Source organism: Anabrus simplex, chromosome X, assembly GCF_040414725.1.
Source record: "Anabrus simplex isolate iqAnaSimp1 chromosome X, ASM4041472v1, whole genome shotgun sequence".
In the NCBI taxonomy this organism is placed as follows: Eukaryota; Metazoa; Arthropoda; class Insecta; order Orthoptera; family Tettigoniidae; genus Anabrus; species Anabrus simplex.
In genome coordinates this window covers 7,297,707-7,319,520 of record NC_090279.1, presented here as the reverse complement: position 1 = coordinate 7,319,520, position 21,814 = coordinate 7,297,707, and the positions used below count along the sequence as shown (strand labels likewise).

Here is a 21,814-nt window from a genome sequence, read left to right as displayed (position 1 = left end):
TTGGAATTCAAGAGGACAAACTAGGGCAAACATTCATTTATAGGAAGGGGAGTTAGGGATTGGAATAACTTACCAAGGGAGATGTTCAATAAATTTCCAATTGCTTTGAAATCATTTCGGAAAAGGCTAGGAAAGCAACAGATAGGGAATCTGCCACCTGGGCGACTGCCCTAAATGCAGATCAGTATTGATTGAGTTTTTTTTAATTGTCTAGACACACAGAATAATGCACCAAACGGACAACATTTGACCAAACCTAACGATAACGATCAACATGTATTTCATCCACCAATGAAAAACCTAACACACACAGTATTTAATGAATCAGAATCCATTATACTGAGCAAGGGAGCCAAACATAATTGGGGAAATGATTTAATATTTCAAAATATCACCACCATCATTACTGAAGCCGAGAACGCCATAAACAAACTACCCCACGAACAACGTAATGAAATCAGATATGAAATAAAGAAAAGATTACCACAGTAAATCAATAGAATCAGTAAGGAGAACAATAATCAAGATACCAAGAACTACACACAATTTAAAAAACTCAAAAACAAAATCAAACAGAACAATTTACTAATAACTAAAGCAGATAAAGACAATACAACTGTTATCATGGATAAAGACGAATATATAACCAAAACTTGTTTCCAAGATGAAACGTTTCAAATAAAAAATAAAGACCCCTACTAACAGCATCCAGAAAAATCTAAAAACATTACTACAAATACCCATTTTCTTTTGAACGAACAGGAAACTATGAAACTCATTACAATGAACCCAGGACTACTTACTGCCAAAGCATACCCAAAGATTCATAAAGATAATATTCCAATGAGGCCTATAATAAACTACAAACCTAGTCCTACTTATAAATTATCACCGTTTATCCAAACATTTCTCAAAAAACACTACAAATTCTTAGCCAAAAATCAATAAGGAACTCAACAGAATTCTGCAATATCACTAAAGAAATCAAAATAGAACAACACCATAGACTAGCATCTTATGACATAATAAACATGTACCTCAATATACCCACCCAAAAACCATAAAACTTATAGAATTGAATCTAAAAAACCATAGCAAATTTAGTAATCTAGAAATAGAAGAATTTATAAAATTACTTCACTTTGCTATCAACAATAATTATTTCAAATTTCATGACACTATATACCACCAAAAAGGATTACCTATGGGATCCCCAACATCAGGTATACTGGCTGAAATCTATATAGATCACATGGAACACCAAGAAATCAAAAAACTAGATAATATCAACTTCTGGTGCAGATTTGTAGATGATATATTTGTTATAATAGACAAGAGATACACTAATGAAACCAAAATCTTAGTACAATTAAACGAAATAGATCCCCACATAAAATTCACCATGGAAACAGAAAACAATAACACCATAAATTATCTAGACATATCTATAACCAGACACAAGGACCATTTAACATACAAAATATAAAGAAAGCCCACTCACACATCTAATACAATAAAAATAGATTCTATCCACCCTAATGCACACAAGATAGCGGCATATTACAGTATGATATATAGAGCCTACAACATACCACTAACAAAAAAAAAGCTAAATAAAGAACATAATTTAATCCATGAAATAGCCAGACAGAATGTATACAAAAAAGAAATGATACACAAGATCATATACAAAATAAAAAATCAACCTAAATCCAAACTGATCAGAACTGATGAAAACCAAAAAGGACTACGTACTATTCACCTATAACAATAACCATATAAATCCCATAACGAATATCTTTAAAAGACGAGACCTAAAAATAGCTTATAAAACCAAATGCCAATATCTTACATAATTCTAAATCTGTGAACAATAAAAATCGGTATAACCACTCAGAGGTCTATTGCATGCAACTTAATGACTGCGAGGCCAGCTACATAAGACATACTGGGAGGAACTTCCAGATAAGATACAACGAACACATCAATGCCATAAAACATAGACATTTTTCAGCCACAGGACAGCATATCGAAGATCAGGAACATAAATTCACAAATACTGAGAATGATATGCAAATCTTAAGTACGAACCCCAAAAGCCCCTTGCTCAGTATCATGGAAGAATTTTACATAAACCTGCAGCAATACGTTAATCCAAACTTTAATTTAAATGAAACTACAGAAAAAACTAATGTCCTTTTCGACACAGTTATCCCTCTTCTAAAAAATAATTATCTAAAAAGAGTCAAGAAACAATATCCCATACACATAAAAGAACCGCCCAAAGATACCTCCCACTCTAATCCTACCCCCCCCCCCCTGCAGCCGCTCCTCCTACCCCTCATAACCTCCCCTCTACTGCCACAAACAGCAGCCTCAGACTAACACGTAACAGAGCTCGACGTGCTGCCGCACAACACACACTGTGTCAACACCCAATGTAAGTACAATATACGTAACGTTTTACTTTTCACCAACTTATTAAAAGCCGCTTCTTACACAATTCATTTCTATTTTCAGATATCACAGCCTATAACAAATAAATGAAGCCTACACGCTATCATTCAAGGTATTAAAATGTAAACCATTTGACACTTGTATTAGTATACAATGCCATACTACAGCACATGTCGTAAACTTACGCTTTACTATTAACTCAGCATTTAATACATACTATGAATATAGTACATAGATAATGCAATGAACTGAACGTCAAACTACGACTTTTCATCATAGACAGGCTCCTCACCACGGCAAAATATATGTATTACCAACAGAGGGACATTGTGCATTAACAATATAATCACCAAAAAGAATAAAATATCGAAATGTTTTTAGTAATTAATTATAAGTTTTTAATGTAAAATAGTGATTATCTATGAACATCAGTGTATACAAAATAGTACAATTTACGCTTACCAAATCAACATGTACATTGTGTGTCATACCTCTCATAATCTTGATTTATGAATTTCATTTTCCGTATTGACATTTACCAATCGTCATAAAAGGAAAGAAAAATTCCACCTAATCAACACATTTATTTTCTTGTAAAGTATTACAATCTAGGACCGGTTTTGACCCTTCATAGGTCATCCTGATATAGCTGATATAGCTGAGGATGACCTATGAAGGGTCGAAACCGGTTCTAGATTGTAATACTTTACAAGAAAATAAATGTATTGATTAGGTGGAATTTTTCTTTCCTTTTATGACGATACCTCTCATAATACATAATATTTTTGTAACCAAGGAAAAGAAGGTTTATTTTACTATTTTATTATATAACTCATTTTAATGGCCTGTCAAATTGGGTCAATTTTTATGTGTGTTTAACACCTTCAATGTGATGTTTTAATATTTATATTGGTATATGACACCTGAGGATGACCCTAAAGGGGTCGAAACCGGTACTGCATTACTGTGTTTAATGGTAAATAAATAACTGTATTGATAAGGTGAAGGCTTCCATATCATCATTTATATGTTACAGCTATAATCAATACGGAAATGAAGCGTATAGATTATGATAGAAGCCTTTCAGATTCGTTTTCCTAGTGAAGACATCCTGCTGTGACTGATAAGACACAAATTTCACTAGGATACGCCTTGTTTTCTCTGGTAATCAAGGTCCTACTCTGTGACACTAAGTCTAACATCTGCACCTACTACTTTGCACACGTTGAGCACTAGTTCATCACACTTTTCGTTCGAACATTCAGGGATGCCGAAATTTCTTACATTATTTCTCCTTCTGTACTCCTCCAATGAATTGCACTTGGCATCCATATCCTCCTTCAGTTTGCAGATTTCTGCCTCCTTTTATCATGTTTTTCGGTTAACTCTGGAAATGCTTCGATATTAAAATTTAAGCTCTTTTCAAGTTTTCTTATAACCACTTCCGTCATGCAGGTCGAAATGGCCTGCACAAAGTTTTTCAAAGAAGCTGTCCGAGTTAATGAGAGGCTGGGCTTCCAACTCCATTGTTTCCCCATTTTCTTTACATTGCTAATTTGGAAGAAAAAGATCAACACCTACAAAACTAATGGGTATATCAATTCGTAAATACAAATGTAACACTTCTGCAAGTTTCTATCACTTCCACTGATGTATAACACCTTCAAAACACTTGATTACTGTGGAGCCTCACTCACTGACGTCCGTCACCAACCATTTCATCAGATAGGTTAGAAACTCAACATCGCGTGACTCGAACAGTGTCACGATGCATTACACATTCACACAAAGTTTACCTACATCAGCACATTTAATAATAATAATAATAATAATAATAATAATAATAATAGGCACTCGAATGAGTGTAAAATTTAAGCGAATTTCACACTTTCCTGCATTGGGTCAGTGTCTTTTCTCTTTTTACATTTTATGAGGTAGTGACTATCGCACATGTCATTACATAGTAAACAAACACAGTCATTTGTTGGGTAGTGGAATTTTGTCTATATGCATATTTTGCTGTGGAAGCCATACATTTAAGCGACTAGAAAACTGAGAACGCAATATAGGCCTCACCATTCCCCAACAACACAGAATATACAATAGTAAGCAGATCAATACATCGAAGATTTGATCGAACATAGTCGCTACTGCCTGCTATATGCTATTCATATAGCTATTGAAGATATCGGTTACTTCATATTCGTGATCACACTTGGTTTTGTTAATGCTTATTCAGGTTTCTTTACAATTTATTCCTGGCATAAAAGATATGCCCGAAATTAATCTTACAAAAATTGAAAAATGTGCTTCTAGTAACAGACAAATAGGGTATGTCCATTTTATCGGGCAGAAAAACGAATTTCCAGATTATTTTCTGAATTCCCTGACATTTCCTGGTTTTCCCACTATTTCTGGAATTCCATGACATTCCCCGGTTACCGGTATTCCATATGGGTGGACACCCTGTTAATCCCGTATTTGTTTGGTGAGGCCACAGTCTTCTTATTTTTGTTGAAAACATGAAAAAAAAGTTCATAACTGGGTGTTGCCGTGTGTGTCTTTACTAGCTGATGTGATAGCCTCCTCTTGTCCTATTAGTCAAATGGGGATGCTTGTGCTAGAAGTTGGCTACAGCTTCAATGTTGAAATCGAATACTGAGGGATGTGTGGTGAAGGATCTGTAATGAGAGGAGGCTAGAAGGATTTCTAAGATTAGAGCAAAGAGGGTAAAATTTTTGAAAAATGCTGTGTATAAAATTACTCACCCCGTCGACCTTTCTGGTAGGAACTAGTTGTCTTTGCAGCTTCAGAACCAATGACAGTTGCACTTCTTGTATTATATCTGTGTGATATTGATGGAAGGGGGTGTGGCGGAGGAGAGGAGATGGGCGGAACATAGAGCTTATGCGCTGCTGGCTGTAGGCTGAACATTTACAGTAATAATGCCACAACCTTCTTTGAAGCAGCAAGAGAAATCAAGGCCTTTCTGCAAAACAACCCTCAGAAAATTTACTCTTCACACAACTGCAGGCATGGGACTGACATGGCATTTCATCCCTCCTGCAGCACCACACTTTGGTGGAATCTGGGAAGCAGCTGTCAAGAGTCTGATATATCACCTGAGAAGAGTGATGGATTCTTATTGCTTCACCAACAAAGAAGGTACCACTCTTATAACACATACATTCTCTCACCAAATATTTTTTAGACGTGTCTTAATTGTGTAAATTGTCATTTGTGAACTTACAAGTTTCCTCATTTTTATAACACATGGTCCTCTATGTAACACTTTGACTAGAGTAATCAGGATCATACTTTTAATCCCTTAGGCATGAGATCACGGCTGATGATGCCCAAACAATGGGCGAAACATGTCCCCTTAACCCGCCATCGGTATCTTTGTTAGGTAGCCCCTAACAAAAACATTCCTTATTAAGAAAAGTTTTTTGGTTTAAGACTCAAACTTTTCAAACTCCAGGTATTCTCAAATGAGTTTATGAGTCACATGTTTTCCTTCGTTACGCGATGATTCAAACCAAAAAACTTTTCTTAATAAGGAATGTTTTTGTTAGGGGCTACCTAACAACGATACCGATGGCGGGTTAAATTAGTATTACAATATATAAATCTTAATTTTTAGAACCCAACATGTATTGAATACGTGGATTTCAATAAACTTTTGTAACATTGTTAAATTAATGGACATTTCAATATGGACCAGTCATGAGATTTGTAACATATAATTATCTGAGATTGTCGTAAACAACCCACGGAATGAAAATAAAGTCCACTGTTCGTACAGGAGTTGAACCCTCTACACAAATGTTAGATTAATGTTGTGTAGGAAACTATCAACTCATACAGTATAAAGACTATAAATACAATCATAGATCAAGAAGGCCATCTTCTTGTTGGCGGAAGACTCCAATACTAGTGGAGTGAAAAATTTAGAAATTCTGTATCATCTCACAAATATAATTATGATGGCGGAACACCTTCGACTATTTCACCCTGACACTCAACTCTCTGAGAGACATGTTTAGGACCTCATCAGTAGAGACGGGAATTTGCCTATTTGCCTATTTTTTTTTTGCTATTCTGCTTAACGTCGCACCGACACAGATATGTCTTATGGCGACGATGGGAGAGGAAAGGTCTAGGAAGTGGAAGGAAGTGGCCGTGGCCTTAATTAAGGTACAGCCCCGGCATTTGGCTGGTGTGAAAATGGGAAACCACGGAAAACCATCTTCAGGGCTGCCGACAGTGGGCTTTGCCTATTTTATTCCTGTGTTCAGAAACATAGGCTTTTGAGATATAAATCCGTTTTAGATTCCCTTAAGCTAGATTTAGTCAGTTTTATTGTGCCTATAAATGCCTATTTCAGGGGTTTGTGCCTATTTGGAGTATTATTGCCTATTTGATGCCTTTTTAATCTATTTTAAAGAAGGTGATTTGCTTCCAGTGCATTATATCGTAACTGATGTACTCGACAGTATTATCTTCTCATTTCTCAAGATCTGTTTACCCTACGAACAAAAATGGGAATTCTTGGAAGTCACCAGAAATAGTTCTTGGGAAATTCCCTCAGGAGAAACAAGGAACAATTTGACCTCGAAGCCTTCAACCCCTCCAACCTTCTAAAACATATATGCGAGAACCAAACAACGTCGAACCCTTATACCTCCTTCTCGATGTGAACTGTTGTACACGTACGCTTTACCTTCAGAACGTGTTGTAATTTATTGTGAAGAAGAAGGGTGTCTGTGGCGATGCCCGAAGAAAAATCATCGGGCAAGTTGGATGTGCACGCTTAGGGGCGCGTAGCTGTGAGCTTGCATCCGGGAGATAGTGGGTTCGTGCCCCACTGTCGGCAGCCCTGAAGACGGTTTTCAGTGGGTTCCCATTTTCAAACCAGGCAAATGCTGGGACTGTACCTTAATTAAGACCATAGTCGCTTCCTTCCCACTCCTAGGCCTTTCTCATCCCATCGTCCCCATAAGACCTATCTGTATCGGCATGACGTAAAAAAATGTAATTGCAAAGAAAAATCGTCGAAGTCCTACTGGCTGAAGCGGTGCATCACAGGTGACGCCAGTTTTACTACGGATGGAAAGATAATCTTCTCCCAAGCTTGGTAAGTTTGTTTGTTCCTTTTATCTTTTTTTGTGACTGAACTACGATTGCCTTTCATTGTAGCATTTATAGGCCAATAATTTACGTATTGTGGAAAGTTATTTTGTCACAATGCTGTATTAGTCGCGAACTTTCAATAATTTATATTGCTAAAATGTAAATAATCATTTTATTACTGAACGAGGAGTTAGAACGCTGATGGTCTCTTGTCACAGAGTGGATGAAAATTAAATATCGGTAACTTGAACTCTGATCCAATTCCCGCGAAAATAGTGATTTACAACTGAAATATTTTCTTTCTGTCTTTCTTTCTTTGCTTCTTTCTTTCTTTCTTTCTTTCTTAATCTGTTTACCCTCCAGGGTAGGTTTTTCTCTCGGACTAAGCGAAGGATCCCACGACTACCGTGTCAAGGGCAGTGTCCTGGAGTGTGAGACTTTGAGTCGGGGAACACAACCGGGGAGGAGGGCTAGTACCTGTCCCAGACGACCTCACATTTTATGCTGAACAGGAGCCTTGTGAAGTCATGGGAAGATTGGAAGGGACAGGTAAAGAAGAGGGAAGGAAGTGGCCGCGTCTTTAACTTAGGTACCATCCTGGCATTTTCCTGAGGAGAAGTGGGAAACAACAGAAAACCACTTCGACGATGGATGAGGTGGGAAATTTTTTTTTTTTTTTTTTTTTTGGCTAGCGGCTTTACGTCGCACTGACACAGATAGGTCTTATGGCGATGATGGGAAAGGAAAGGTCTAGGATTTGGAAGGAAGCGGCCGTGGCCTTAATTAAGGTACAGACCCAGCATTTGCCTGGTGTGAAAATGGGAAACCACGGAAAACCATCTTCAGGGCTGCCGACAGTGGGATTCGAACCCTCTATCTCCCGGATGCAAGCTCACAGGTACGTGCTCCTAACCGCACGGCCAACTCGCCCGGTGATGTGGGGATCTAACCCACCTCTATTCAGTTGACCTCCCAAGGCTTAGTGGACGCCGTTCCAGCCCTCGTGCCACTTCAAATTTCGTGGCAGAGCCGGGAATCGAACCCGGTGCTATGTTGGTGGCAGATAATCACGCTAACTACTACACCACAGAAGCGGTCTACAACTGAATTGTAATTTTTTTTAAATCTTGAGTAACTTTCACCAGCGCTATGTGTAGGCTCTAGTGAACTCTATTACGCTTCCGCTATGCCTTCGCGAAACATACAGTACATTGAAGATCGAATGTGGTGCAGCTAGGACGATATCACAGAGGCTAGACATACAAGATGGCATGGCTTGAACGATGTCACAGCGTGTTTAACAAGGCTCCAAAGACTATCTTTACAAGACCAGGCCAGTGGAAAGACCATTGGTCTGGATTGGTGAGGTCCGGTTAGTTGGTACCCGTTGTGCTGGGAGGGAGGGAATGGGCAAGCAAAGAGAATCGGGGGTGTGTAAGCTCTAGCATTCCTTCTAGAGTTTTGCTAAATTGTGACAAAAAGTAAGTTTATGGACGCATGCCACGACAATTTCAAATCACGCGGTTTTCTAATTTTTAACGAGGGTGACAGCCTTTGGGCACACATGATGCAGTATCTATTGCAGACAACAGAAAATAGTCTTCATGACAACTGACCTGGCTGACCAAAGCCGGTGAATAGCAACATATAAAATGTTCAAAAATCTGAGATTTATAGTGCCTCCGTTTTAATTCTTCTAGACAAGTAAGAATCCTGCTAGAGGCAGCTTGGTGAGTTTCTGGCAAGCATATAGGAAGGTTCTCTCCTCTACGCTACTCAGGTATCGTTTCGCGTCATTTTCATTATTTTTTCACCCGGCAAACTCTACAGGAAACTGCCAGATTATAACTGAACATTTTTGAGGACATTTCCATGTAAATTATGAATTCGTACTTCTAGAAACATCACCTCTAATAGTCTTTCTCTTTTTTTAATGAAACGAATGCATGTTTATACTGTCCGACTCGTTGGCTGAATGGTCAGCGTACTGGCCTTCGGTTCACAGGGTCCCGGGTTCGATTTCCGGTAGGGTAGGGGATTTTAACCTTAATTGGTTAATTCCAATGGCTCAGGGACTGGGTGTGTGTGTGGCGTTTTCCACATTAGAAATCATCCTAGGTAAGGCCCTCATCTTCACAGACATGCAGGTCGCCTAATAGGCCGTCTACAAGAAAAAGACCTGCACCAGGCCTCTCCGGAGGCCATACGCCATTATTATGTTTATACTAAGCATTATTGCCAACTAGCCCAGCTGTAGGAATATAAGAACATTGTAATTTAAGTAAATTTTATTATTTTTCAGATCAAATGTGAAAAAATACCATATAGATCAACACAGAAATAATGCGATGCATTAGACACGAGTACAGGAAGCGTTGTCATCGCAGCATTTCTACCAGCCCACTGTGAACAGCGACCAACAACAATTTTCTATAGACCTGTGCACTGCAATGAAGGGAGCTAATATCCCCCCTGCATAAACTGGAGCATCTTCAAACTTCAACAAGCTGCCGGGAGCAATCACCGAGAAGAAACGAGTGGCTTTCCCCCGGTGGAGTCATTTAGGGTTGTGGAAGAAGTTAGGAGAAATTTTGAACGAACATCTGGGAAGGTAGCCGCTGTCAACAAAAAGTTCCTTAAGAGTCCTGCAGCAGAATCCAGGATCCAGGTGAGGTAGATGAAGCAGTTGAACTAAAACCAGATGAAGTGGCTTCATTGAAGTTTTATCCAATCACTTCCTGTGATGTTGAGGGATTTCTCTCAGTACACAACATTCTGCCTGACTGGAGAACAAGATTGTTACCGGAAAACATTGAAACGTTGCTTGTTGTAAATTTCTTTTATAGTAATTGAGCGTGTTATTGATTTATAAGTATTTTTTCATGCCTATTTTTGCCTATTTAACACGTTAGTGCCTATTTACATGCCCATTTTGGCTAAATTAAGAGCATATATGCCTGCCTATTTTAACTGTGTTTAGTGCCTATAATTCTCGTCTCTACTCATCAGCAAGGTGGACAGAAAGAAGCCACACTCATACACGTCTCAAGTGTTCTAAGATGAATGCAGATACCTCAGAACAATTAATTTGAAATACACAAATGGTGCCTGTAACCCAGAATTACCCATGCCTTAAAACTGCTGGCCAAATTCTAATGAAAAATCGTGTGAAATCGAAAGAGACCAGACTGCCTAGCTACCAAGGCTGTCTACACTGACATGATACCTGATCTCACCACAACATTTCTCTCTGCACTTTATAGACTTAGTTCTCATAGAGGTCAACCCCTGAACATTTACAGCAATTACAGAACAAACTTCTTCGGAGCAGCTACAGAAATCAAGGCCTTTCTGCAAAACCACCCTCAGAAACAATCTTTTCACACAACTACAGACATGGAACTGGCGTGGCATTTCATCCCTTGTGCAGCATCACACTTTGGTGGAATCTAGGAACCAGCCGTCAAGAGTCTGATATAACACCTCAGATGAGTGATGGATTCTTATCACTTCACCAACATAGAATGGACTATTCTTACAACACATACTCACATCCTATCACCAAAGCTAAATGATGACCCTTTTGACACTTCTTACCTAACTACATCCCGTTTCCTTATAGGAGAGCCAATTACTACACTCCCTGATCATGATTATACTTCCCCTCTCATCATAACCTTGCCCACATAGCTATATTTTCAGCAGCTAACCCAGAACTCCTGGAAGAGATGAAATAAATATCTCGATAAATGGGCAATGAAATACACCATAGCAACATAGTCATACAGAAAGAAGATGACACTCATGCTATGAAGTGGACAAAGACAGTGATCAAATCTGCATCCTGCTAATGACAAATTCATTCATGCAATGAATTTTCAGGTGAGTAATGGTGAAATTATAAGGCCTATCACAAATGCTATCTCTTATGAAGTATGAAACAGAAAAGCAAGATAACTCTTGAATGGCTTATTTATTCCATTGTATGTTTAAGTAATATTATCAGTCACAATGGACAAGTAACACTACAGACCACATTAGGTCACTTGCCACGAGATGGCTAAAATGTATGTAGTATATTAAGTGAACGCTCACAGTAAACAAGCATATCACCTGCAACTTGTATCAACAAATTACTGTATTATCTAGAAATCAATAATTAATATAATCAATAAGATAACTAAGGTGTTTCATTTGGAAGCAACTAGTAAAATATCATGTAACAGTAACAAAACAATGTACCTTATAAATACTTTGTGTTCAAAACTATTTACGAATTCAAAAATATTCGTGGGATTGATACCAGCTCTCAAATGATAGAGAGTAGAGGTCTTTGGAATAATCCTAACACCGGGCGAGTTGGCCGTGCGCGTAGAGGCGCGCGGCTGTGAGCTTGCATCCGGGAGATAGTAGGTTCGAATCCCACTATCGGCAGCCCTGAAGATGGTTTTCCGTGGTTTCCCATTTTCACACCAGGCAAATGCTGGGGCTGTACCTTAATTAAGGCCACGGCCGCTTCCTTCCAACTCCTAGGCCTTTCCTATCCCATCGTCGCCATAAGACCTATCTGTGTCGGTGCGACGTAAAGCCCCTAGCAAAAAAAAAAAAATTATCCTAACTGCTGTACAATTCATAACGCAAGATCATGGAACAACTCGAAGGAAAAGTGAAAATACGTAATAAACAGTCAATCTCATAAAAAGTATATTTTCTGTAGGACTATCAATCATGTGCACTGAAATGAAGGGTCAAACCCTGGAATCCGTTGAGCCATTTTCTAACCATTTCAATTACCTGACGATGGCTTGTCAAATTATGTACATTACCTCAAGAGAGTTTTCCTGCATCGAACCGGGCTCAGTTAACCCTGATTTAATTTCTTCTTTCAGAGCTATCACTTCTGATACATGTTCAAAATTTTCCTGTGGAAAATAAGATATATTAGGTATGCTCATAACACACATCTATAAATACAGTCACTAACAAATGAGCATGTTAATTCATTAATTTCCAGTATTACAGTTACTTTACAGCGATAATGGCACAAACTTCTTTGGAGTAGCTAAAGAAATCAAGGCCTTTCTGTGAAACAACCCTCGGAAAACCAACTCTTCACACAACCGCAGGCATGGGACTGACACGGCATTTCACCCTTCCTGAGAGCACCACACTTTGGTGGAATCTGGGAAGCAGCTGTCAAGAGTCTGATATATTACCTCAGAAGAGTGATGGATACCTATCACTTCACCAACAAAGTATGGACCACTCTTATAACACATACTCACATCCTCTCATCAAATATTTTTTAGATCTGTCTTCATTGTGTAAATTGTCGTTTGTGAACATACAAGTTTCCTCCTTTTTATAACACACGGTCCTCTATGTTACACTTTGACTAGAGTAATCAGGATCATACTTTTAATCCCTTAGGCATGAGATCATGGCTGATGATGAACATGCAATGGGCGAAACAGGTCCCCTTAAATTAGTATGACAAGAAGGAATTCTTAATTTTAAGAACCCAATGTGTATTGAATATGAGGATTTTAATAAACTTTTGTAACATTGTTGAATTAATGTACATTTCAATATGGACCAGTCATGAGATTTGTAATATATAATTATGTGAGATTGTTGTAAACAACCCACAGAGTGACATTAAAGTCCACTGTTTGTATCAGAGTTGAACCCTGTACACAAATATTACATTAACTCTTAGAATACCAGAGAGCGCAAAAGCGTTCATTGGCGAGCGAGCGAAAATTGCCGGGAATGCAATAGCGCTCCTTACGCAAGCAGTTTTATATTCGCTTATAGTTCTCGGTTTTCGGACAGATAGCAGCACAATGCAGATGATCTAGATTCTTTGGAACCTGTAGTTTCTAAATCTACCACAACTATCACACCAATCGCTGTATTAACGGAGATATGATATTTTCAAAGCGACCTATATTCTGTACACTGTAAAAGTTTGTGAGCGGGAAAATGGCCTCTGCCGCGCGCGATGTGTTCCAGAATGATGACGATTTAGCTGAATATAATAACAGAGTCTGTGCCGATGACGATTATATTGAGTCTGATGAAGATGTAGCTATATCAGGGTAATGTAATTATGATGTTGGTTATGTTATTTCAGAGACAGGAAGTGAGTGTAGCGATGACATTCAACAGTACAATAAAACTCGTGGTATTGTCATTAGCGAAAGTGACAGTGATGCTGATTCGGAAAGTTACGTAAATGAAGACAGTGTAGGCCGTGATGCAGGCAGAAATAACAACTATGCCTATATTGATAACACAGTGTTCAGTGAAGTTTCAGTTGGATATGACACTCGGTTCGAGCCCTCCCCGCTGTATCTCAAAACACCTGGTCCTAAACATGTGCCTCCCGCTGATGCAGGGCCTGTGCAATATTTTGACCTGTTCTTTACTGTATATATTTTGAATTTAATTGTGAAGGAAACGAACAGGTACGCAAATCAGTTCCTCTCTTCTCTAAAGCCACTGTCGCCCCATTCAACAGCTCGACAATGGAGACCTGTTACTGTCACAGAAATAAAAGCCTTTGTGGCAGTATTATTGGAAATGGGTATTACAAGAAGGCCAACTATACTTTCATACTGGTCGACTAATTCAAGACAGATTCCTTGGTTCGGTACCATGCTTTCCCGCAATAGATTTCAGTTAATTCTGAAATTTTTCCACCTTATTGACAATAGTACAATCTTTTCCACCTGGCCACCCTAAATATGATCCATGTGCGAGATTTCAGCCAATAGTTGACCATGCCAATAGACTGTTCCGGTTCCACTACACACCTCATCAGCAATTAAGTGTAGATGAATTGTTAGTGGGCACTAAATGCCATTCATCTCTGATGCAGTACCTCCCAATAAGAAGCATCATAGGTGGGGCATTAAGTTTTGGATGATTTGCGACTCTGTCATCAATTACTGCCTGGGGTTTTATTGCTACAGAGGGGCAAAGAGTGATGTAGACAAAGAGAAAATTAAGAAGTTTGGCTTGGGACACATAGTAGTTCATACATTACTGACTATGGGAAACTATTTGAAGAAAGGCTATCACGTGTACACTGACAAATTGTTTACCAGAATTCCTTTGGCCAAGTACCTATTTGAAAATGGTACTTATCTAACAGACACCCTCAGACGCAAGAGAAAAGATATTCTGCAGGGATTGAAAGGAACGTTTGGTGTAGGACAAGATAAATATTTTCGGAGTAATGAGATTCTTGTTGCTGGGTACCGGGAAAAAAAATCACAGAAAAATCCAGTGCTTCTTTTGTCTACATCCTGCACAGCACACACTAAAACAACAGTCAAGAGGCGTCGAGGACAGCAGGTTGAAGTAAGAAAGCCAAATGTTGTCCTCGAATATAACAAATCAATGGGGGGAGTTGACGCATCTGACATGATGCTGTACACATACTTTGACGAGCGCCGAACACTAAAATATGGGAAGAAAGTGGTATTTTGTATCTTTGCGCGAATGGTGCTGAATTCTTACTTGATTTATAAACAGAATACTTCTAGTAAAGTTATGACGTGGCTCAAGTTCACTTCCTCCATAATAGAATCAATAGAAAAGGAATGGATCCAAGAGAAGAACTTAATAAACAATGCCTCACCCAAGCTAAATCCACCTAGGGAAGGTGAACTTTTGGTGAAATTAGATGGCAGGTTATTGAAAAGATGCGTTGTATACAGCAAAAAAGATGGAGGGCCAAAAAAAAGATCACGAACTGCCTGTTCTAAGTGTATGAAGGGTCTTCATGGCATCTGCGCAGGGTATCACAAGTGTTAAAAGTGAACAAGCATGAAATGTGTACATCTGTATAGTAAAATAATTTTTTTTTTTTAAATTAGAAACTTTAGTGCTTAAGATATTGAAATTTTGCAAATAGTGAACCAAGAGCATGTATTTGCAGACAATAATATTTTTCAGTGCATAATTTTAAATTTGATTTGTGTTTCTTTATCTACATTTTGACTTTTCAATTTTCATTTTGATAATTATTAAACTATAATTTTTATTTTTATTTTATAGCATTAATATAACATAGCTTGTGAATTTAGAAACATGTAAAGCAACTCGTTTTCTTTGATGAGTTAAAATTTTGAAGGCATATCTTCAATAATAATCAAGTTATAATGATTTTACTGAAACACTGCGATTTCTTTAAAAAAGCCGGGTACTCTTCGCGTAGACCACCTATAAGCGACTGGTACTAAAAGGGATAATATTGTGCAGGAAACTAACAACTCGTATAAAGACTATTAAATCCAATCATAGATCAAGAAGGCCATCTTCTTGTCAGTGGATGACTGCACAATACTCCAATACTAGTGGACTGGAAACATTAGAAATTCTGTATCACCTCACAAATATAATTATGATGGCAGAACACCTTGGACTACTTCATCCTGGCACTCAACACTCTGAGAGACAAGTTTAGGATCTCTTCAGAAAGGGGAACGGAAAGAAGCCACACTCATACATGTCCCAGGTGTTACATCGTCCCATACTAATTTATTGCATGGGCATCATCAGCCGTGATCTCATGCCTGGGGGATAAAAATCAGGATCCTGATTACTCTAGTCAAAGGGTTACATAGAGGAATAATTAATGAGAAATACACAAATGGTGCCTTTAACCCCGACATACCCATTCCTTAAAACTAGAATAGACTGTGCTGGCCCAGTTCTAATAAAAAAATTATTTGAAATTGAACAAGACCAGACTGCCTAGCTACTAAGGCTGTCTATATAGACATGATACCTGATCTCATTACAACAACATTTCTCTCTGCACTTTATCAACTTAGTTCTCATAGAGGTCAACCCTGAACATTTACAGCTATAATGGCACAAACTTCTTTGGAGCAGCTACAGAAATCAAGGCCTTCCTGCAAAACAACCCTCAGAAAACCAACTCTTCGCACAACTGCAGGCATGGGACTGACGTGGCATTTCATCCCTCCTGCAACACCATACTTTGGTGGAATCTGGGAAGCAGCTGTCAAGAGTCTGATTTAACGCCCCAGACAAGTGATGGATTCTTTTCACTTCACCAACAAAGAATGGACCATTCTTGAAACACATACATCCTATCACCAAAGCTAAATGATGAATCTTTTGACACTTCTTACCTAACTACAACCCATTTCCTTATAAGAGAGCCAATTACTAAACTCTCTGATCATGATTATACTTCCTCTCTCATCACAACCTTCCCCACGCAGCTATATTTTCAGCAGCTAACCCAGAACTCCTGGAAGAGATGGTGAAATGAATATCTCAATAAATGGACAATGAAATACCCCATAGCAACATAGTCATAGTGAAAGAAGATGACACGCATTCTATGAAGTGGACGATGACAGTGATCAAATGTGCATCCTGGTAATGAGGAATTCAATCATGTAATGAATGTTCAGGTGAGTAATGGTGAACTTACAAGGCCTATTCACAAACACTATCCTTTACGAAGTATGAAACAGAAAGGCAAGATAACTCTTGAATGGCTTATTTTTTCATCGCATGTTTAAGTAATATTGTTGTGAGATTATCTGTGGAACTCAGAGAGGTGTAAGAAGGTGTCAGCTTGAATGGGTCTATCTATGATATCAAAGATTAATTTAAACTTTAAAACGAAGGTTATATTTCTTTTCAGATCTCAAATTTAACAAAATTCTCCACTAGGTGAAGGAACAAAATGTCAGGTACAAAATACCAATCAAGAATAGAAACCCAAGGGTTGGAAGTTACATGTTTTGAGCTTCCAGCTCCAATTTACAAGTTTACATCATCATAAATGTTGCGTTTGGTTAGATAACGAGAGATATCTCCCAAGACACAGTTCAAGAGCACCTTGCTCCAAAGGTTACACATACAGCCTTCCGAAGGCCCCACTCAAAATCAGACACCAATATCAGACAAGAGTTTACAAGCTCTTTAAATTCAACGAAGGAGGCTGTGCTCCCAATTCCTTACAGCCTACTCAAGGAAACATTACACAAAACCTTACAATTTCTGGCATCTCTCGGAACAACCTACAATTTACAATTCCTTTACACAGCGGTATCTATTACCCATACTACTGGGCCTTCATGGAAAAGAACAACAGGTTATATTACTGGCCCAGACTCAAAATGTATACAGTCATAAACTTGCACTCCTTGAAAACCAAGTTTTGAAACACTACTTGGGCTTGATGCAGAGACAAATTCTACACAACTGAGGTGACGCAAAAGAGAAGTTAATGAGTGATTTACAGGAGAAAACAGTTACAAAATTGTACTTACCTCAAGATAAACTGAAGGGGAATTTGAGAGGGAAACACACTCTCTATCCCCAATGTACAGTTTAAGACTGTATCAAATTTTACATTAGCAGAATGAATGTTTACATTTTTGAAAACAGCTGTGAGTTTGCGGAGACAGCTACAGATATAGAAAACTGGTGGCCATTACCTGGGCTGACGTTCTGCCTGCCAAAGAATTAGGCACCCCACCTCCTGTCTTAACACACACACTCAGAAATTTGACGAGAATAAGACAAGGTAACTAGAAAAGGCCGCGGCTTTTATACCCAAGGGGAGGGTTCAAGAAGGCTCTGGGCTAAATCAACCCACACCCTCCCATTTTATTTGATACTCAAAAAGTTACAAGAAGCTTATGATTAGCTGAAAAATAAATACAGAAAATTTGTGATTGGCCAGACTTCAAAGCTGGCAGGATGAGAAGGAAGTGTTGCAAAAACATTGTAGTATCGAAATAAATAAAAGTCAATTTAGTTGAGAAAACTTATAAACCAAAAATTCTTCAAATCATTAATTATTCCACCTTGCACCAGAGTGCATTACCTCCGCTTTTTGTAGGGATATCTATGGAGAAAAATACCAACTTTTTGATGTACACCAAAACAAAACAAAGAAATCCAGTCAGTTTAGGAAACTTTAAAATAACATATTACTGAGTTATTCAGAAGTGACGTCTTCCGATCAATGTCCCAACTTTATGCATTAGCAGTTTCAAGTTTTGTTCGATAGATAGTGTTCCCTAAGGCGCATCTTAAATGTGCGGGGTTGAGGTGCACCTCCCAGTACAAATATTATAAATCACATTGGACTAGTACATCACAGACAAGATTAGGGAGAAAAATAAATTTTTCACTTGCCAACAGATGGCTACAATGTGTGTAGTAAACAAGCAAACACAGTAAATAAGCATATCACCTGCAACTTGTATCAACAAATTACTGTATTGTTTAGGAAACAATAATTACTATAATCAATAAGATAACAAAGGTGTTTCATTTGGAAACAACTAGTACAATATCCTGTAACAGTAACAAAAGAATGTATCTTTCAGCTACTTTGTGTTCAAAACTAATTAACAAATTCAAAAGTATTAGTAGAAATGATACCAGCTACCAAATGACATAGAGTAGAGGTCTTTGGAATAATCCTAACTGCTGCACAATTCATAACGCAAGATTGTGGAACAACTTGAAGGAAAAGTAAAAACTAGGTATGTAAACAGCCATCTCATAAAAAAGTATATTATCAGCAGGACTGTCAATCATGTGCACTAAAAAGATGGATCAAACCCCGGTATCTGTTGAGCCACTTTCTAAACTTTTCCATTATCTGACGATGGCTTATCAAATTATGTACATTACCTCAAGAGAGTTTTCCTGCGATGACTCTGGCTCGGTTAACTCTGATTTAACTTCTTCTTTCAGAGCTATCACTTCTGATACATGTTCGAAATTTTTCTGTGGAAAATAAGATATATTAGGTGTGCTCATAACACACGTCTACAAAAACAGTCACTAACAAATGAGCATGTTAATTCATTAATTTCCAGTATTACAGTTACTTTCGTAATTTCACTAATGTTTAAGGAAGATTTCTTCAAGCAGAGGATTGTTAAAACCAAAGGCTGTGGTGAGAAAGGTGTTACTATTCTTGCTCACTCCTTATGTCAGAGAAAGGATGAGACTGACAACAAAATATAAAATGCGAAATATTTTCTAGCCATATCAGAAGATATAATACCAGGGATGGAATTGGGGCCATCTCGCATAGAATTTAGAAGGAAGCAGCCATAAACACTAAATTGTATGAACTGTTTTCATATGTTCAATCATATCAATCAAATCATAAAAGTTGTCTGAACCAATTAGAAGCGTTACAACATTTCTAAATGATTTTTTGTTCTCAGCATAGAGTTTGTTTATAGACAGATTAAAGTTACTTGAAATAATGGAATCACATTCTCTACTATGGTTTTGCTGAGATCACAGGGGCTACATAAAACATTAATACAGTTCTGTTTCAAACAGCATATTTCAATGCTTCCAAGTGTAAAATAAAAAAACATAAACATGAAAGAAGCTGACTTATCACAGTCATATAACAGTGAAAGATGTGATGTAGCCCAAGGTCAAAGCAACTAGAAATGAAATATTTTACTACTATAAGCATGTTATGTAGTGTTCTGTGAAGAACTGAGGGGATGAGGACACCGTCAGTGGAGAATCAGCAGTGTTGGAGTGCATATCTGCAGTTTCAGAAGATCTTTTATGATCTAGAGTACTACGAGACATTTAAATTTCACTCTTGGATTCATAAAACCTTGTCAGCATTAAAGGGGGGAGGGACTGTGATTAAAAGCTTATATTCTAATGTAGGTTAAGAAACTAATAAAAGCGAATTAAAGTATCAAGTTCTAGAATATACGAACTTAACAAATTCAATACAGAAGAGAACAGTAGCTGAACAAAGGAATGGATGAAAAGGATGCACAAAAAGGACAAGGAAATAATGACAAAGAGGAAAGAAAAGTTCTGTTTAATGTGCCTTAAGTCCTTAAAGTGTCAGAGCCCACTAAGAAGGGGTACCGGTATATAAAAGAAATTATGCTCAGAAATCATATATTCTAGAGCCCTTAGACATGGTTCTCTACTGTATATATCATAGAATCTGACCTGTATTTGAGGAATAAAATGAGCCAATCACTATTCTGTCTTTGTAGAAGAATTCAGCATCTGAGCAAAATACTTATTTTGAGAGAACGTACATTCAGATTTTGAGCTATTTCATACCTCGTATGTCATAGGCAAATCTGCTCGTTCCTTAAAACACATAATATCTTCCAGCACATTGAGGATGTGAGGGTAACCCAGAATAATCACACCTGTGTTGACATTTCGTTTAGCAGACTGGTGTATCCAGACTCAAAAACACTAATGAAAGATTTGTGATTTAACTTCTTCTACACTAATTATGGTAGGAGTAATAAATTATAACATGTGGTGCTAATGATGGTGCAGTAGTGTAGGAGGATATTAGTTTTTTTAAAGTAAGATTGGCCAACCATCAACTATTATAATCAAAGGGGAAAAATAAAACAGGTGCAAAACCTAAACCAAAGTAATTTTAATACTGACAGTAAAAAGTACAGACTAATCCAAGCCTAACCTTAAGTTCCTAAGAGTTGGCAGATTTGTGTAGCGCATTGTGGTGTATTCCCAGACAAATAAACAAAACGGAGTTGTACTACGCATAGCTGCTCATTCAGCAACTGGTGACTGCTGATGTTAATACTGAGGAAGCACATAGTAAAATTATGCCCCTGCCAAACTTATTCAGCTATTAAGGGTTAATTTCTGACCCCTATAAAGTTATCTGGAATGAGACTTACAAGTGATGCAGTTGTTTTTCCTTCAATCCAGTCTGGTTCCTCTTTGATCTTTGCTTCCAGGTCCATTTTGCACTGCTAACTGAAGTAGTTAGAAGGTACTGGAATGGTTGATTACTTCCAGTGACCTTACACTAAAACATAAGCCAGAAAAATATATTACCTTATTAATGTCATTGATACTTATGATGTTTGTTAACAGACTAAGCAACAACATTTTCATTTTAAATGACCTTCAATATTATGATCATATCAAAAGCCCAAAATTTTACATGACTGTTGATATTGTGATCATACATATAGGACCTCAAGTTTTCTATGACTAATACTTCGATCAAAGCTAAGGACCTGCAGTTTTACATGATTTCTAAAACAGTGATCACTTCCATAATATAATTTAACTTATCTGTCGATATCAAGATCACAGTCATAGGACCCCTAGTATTACATGACACCTTATATCGTATTAATAGCTATCTAACATACAGTTTTATATG

The 21,814-nt window shown here is 37.8% G+C and overlaps 1 protein-coding gene across 1 annotated transcript in view; it reads right to left on the bottom strand.

The window, feature by feature from the left end:
- Nucleotides 1–21,236, bottom strand: part of LOC137503159 (uncharacterized) — a 52,788-nt gene extending 31,552 nt beyond the window's left edge. Inside the window, exons 1-3 of the mRNA XM_068230634.1 lie at nucleotides 21,180–21,236; nucleotides 19,294–19,389; nucleotides 12,417–12,512 (exon numbers count right to left, since the gene is read on the bottom strand). Of these exons, the coding sequence (XP_068086735.1) occupies nucleotides 12,417–12,512; nucleotides 19,294–19,389; nucleotides 21,180–21,236 (249 nt within the window). The remainder of the gene's footprint in view (nucleotides 1–12,416; nucleotides 12,513–19,293; nucleotides 19,390–21,179) is intronic.
- Nucleotides 21,237–21,814: the final 578 nt, after the last annotated feature.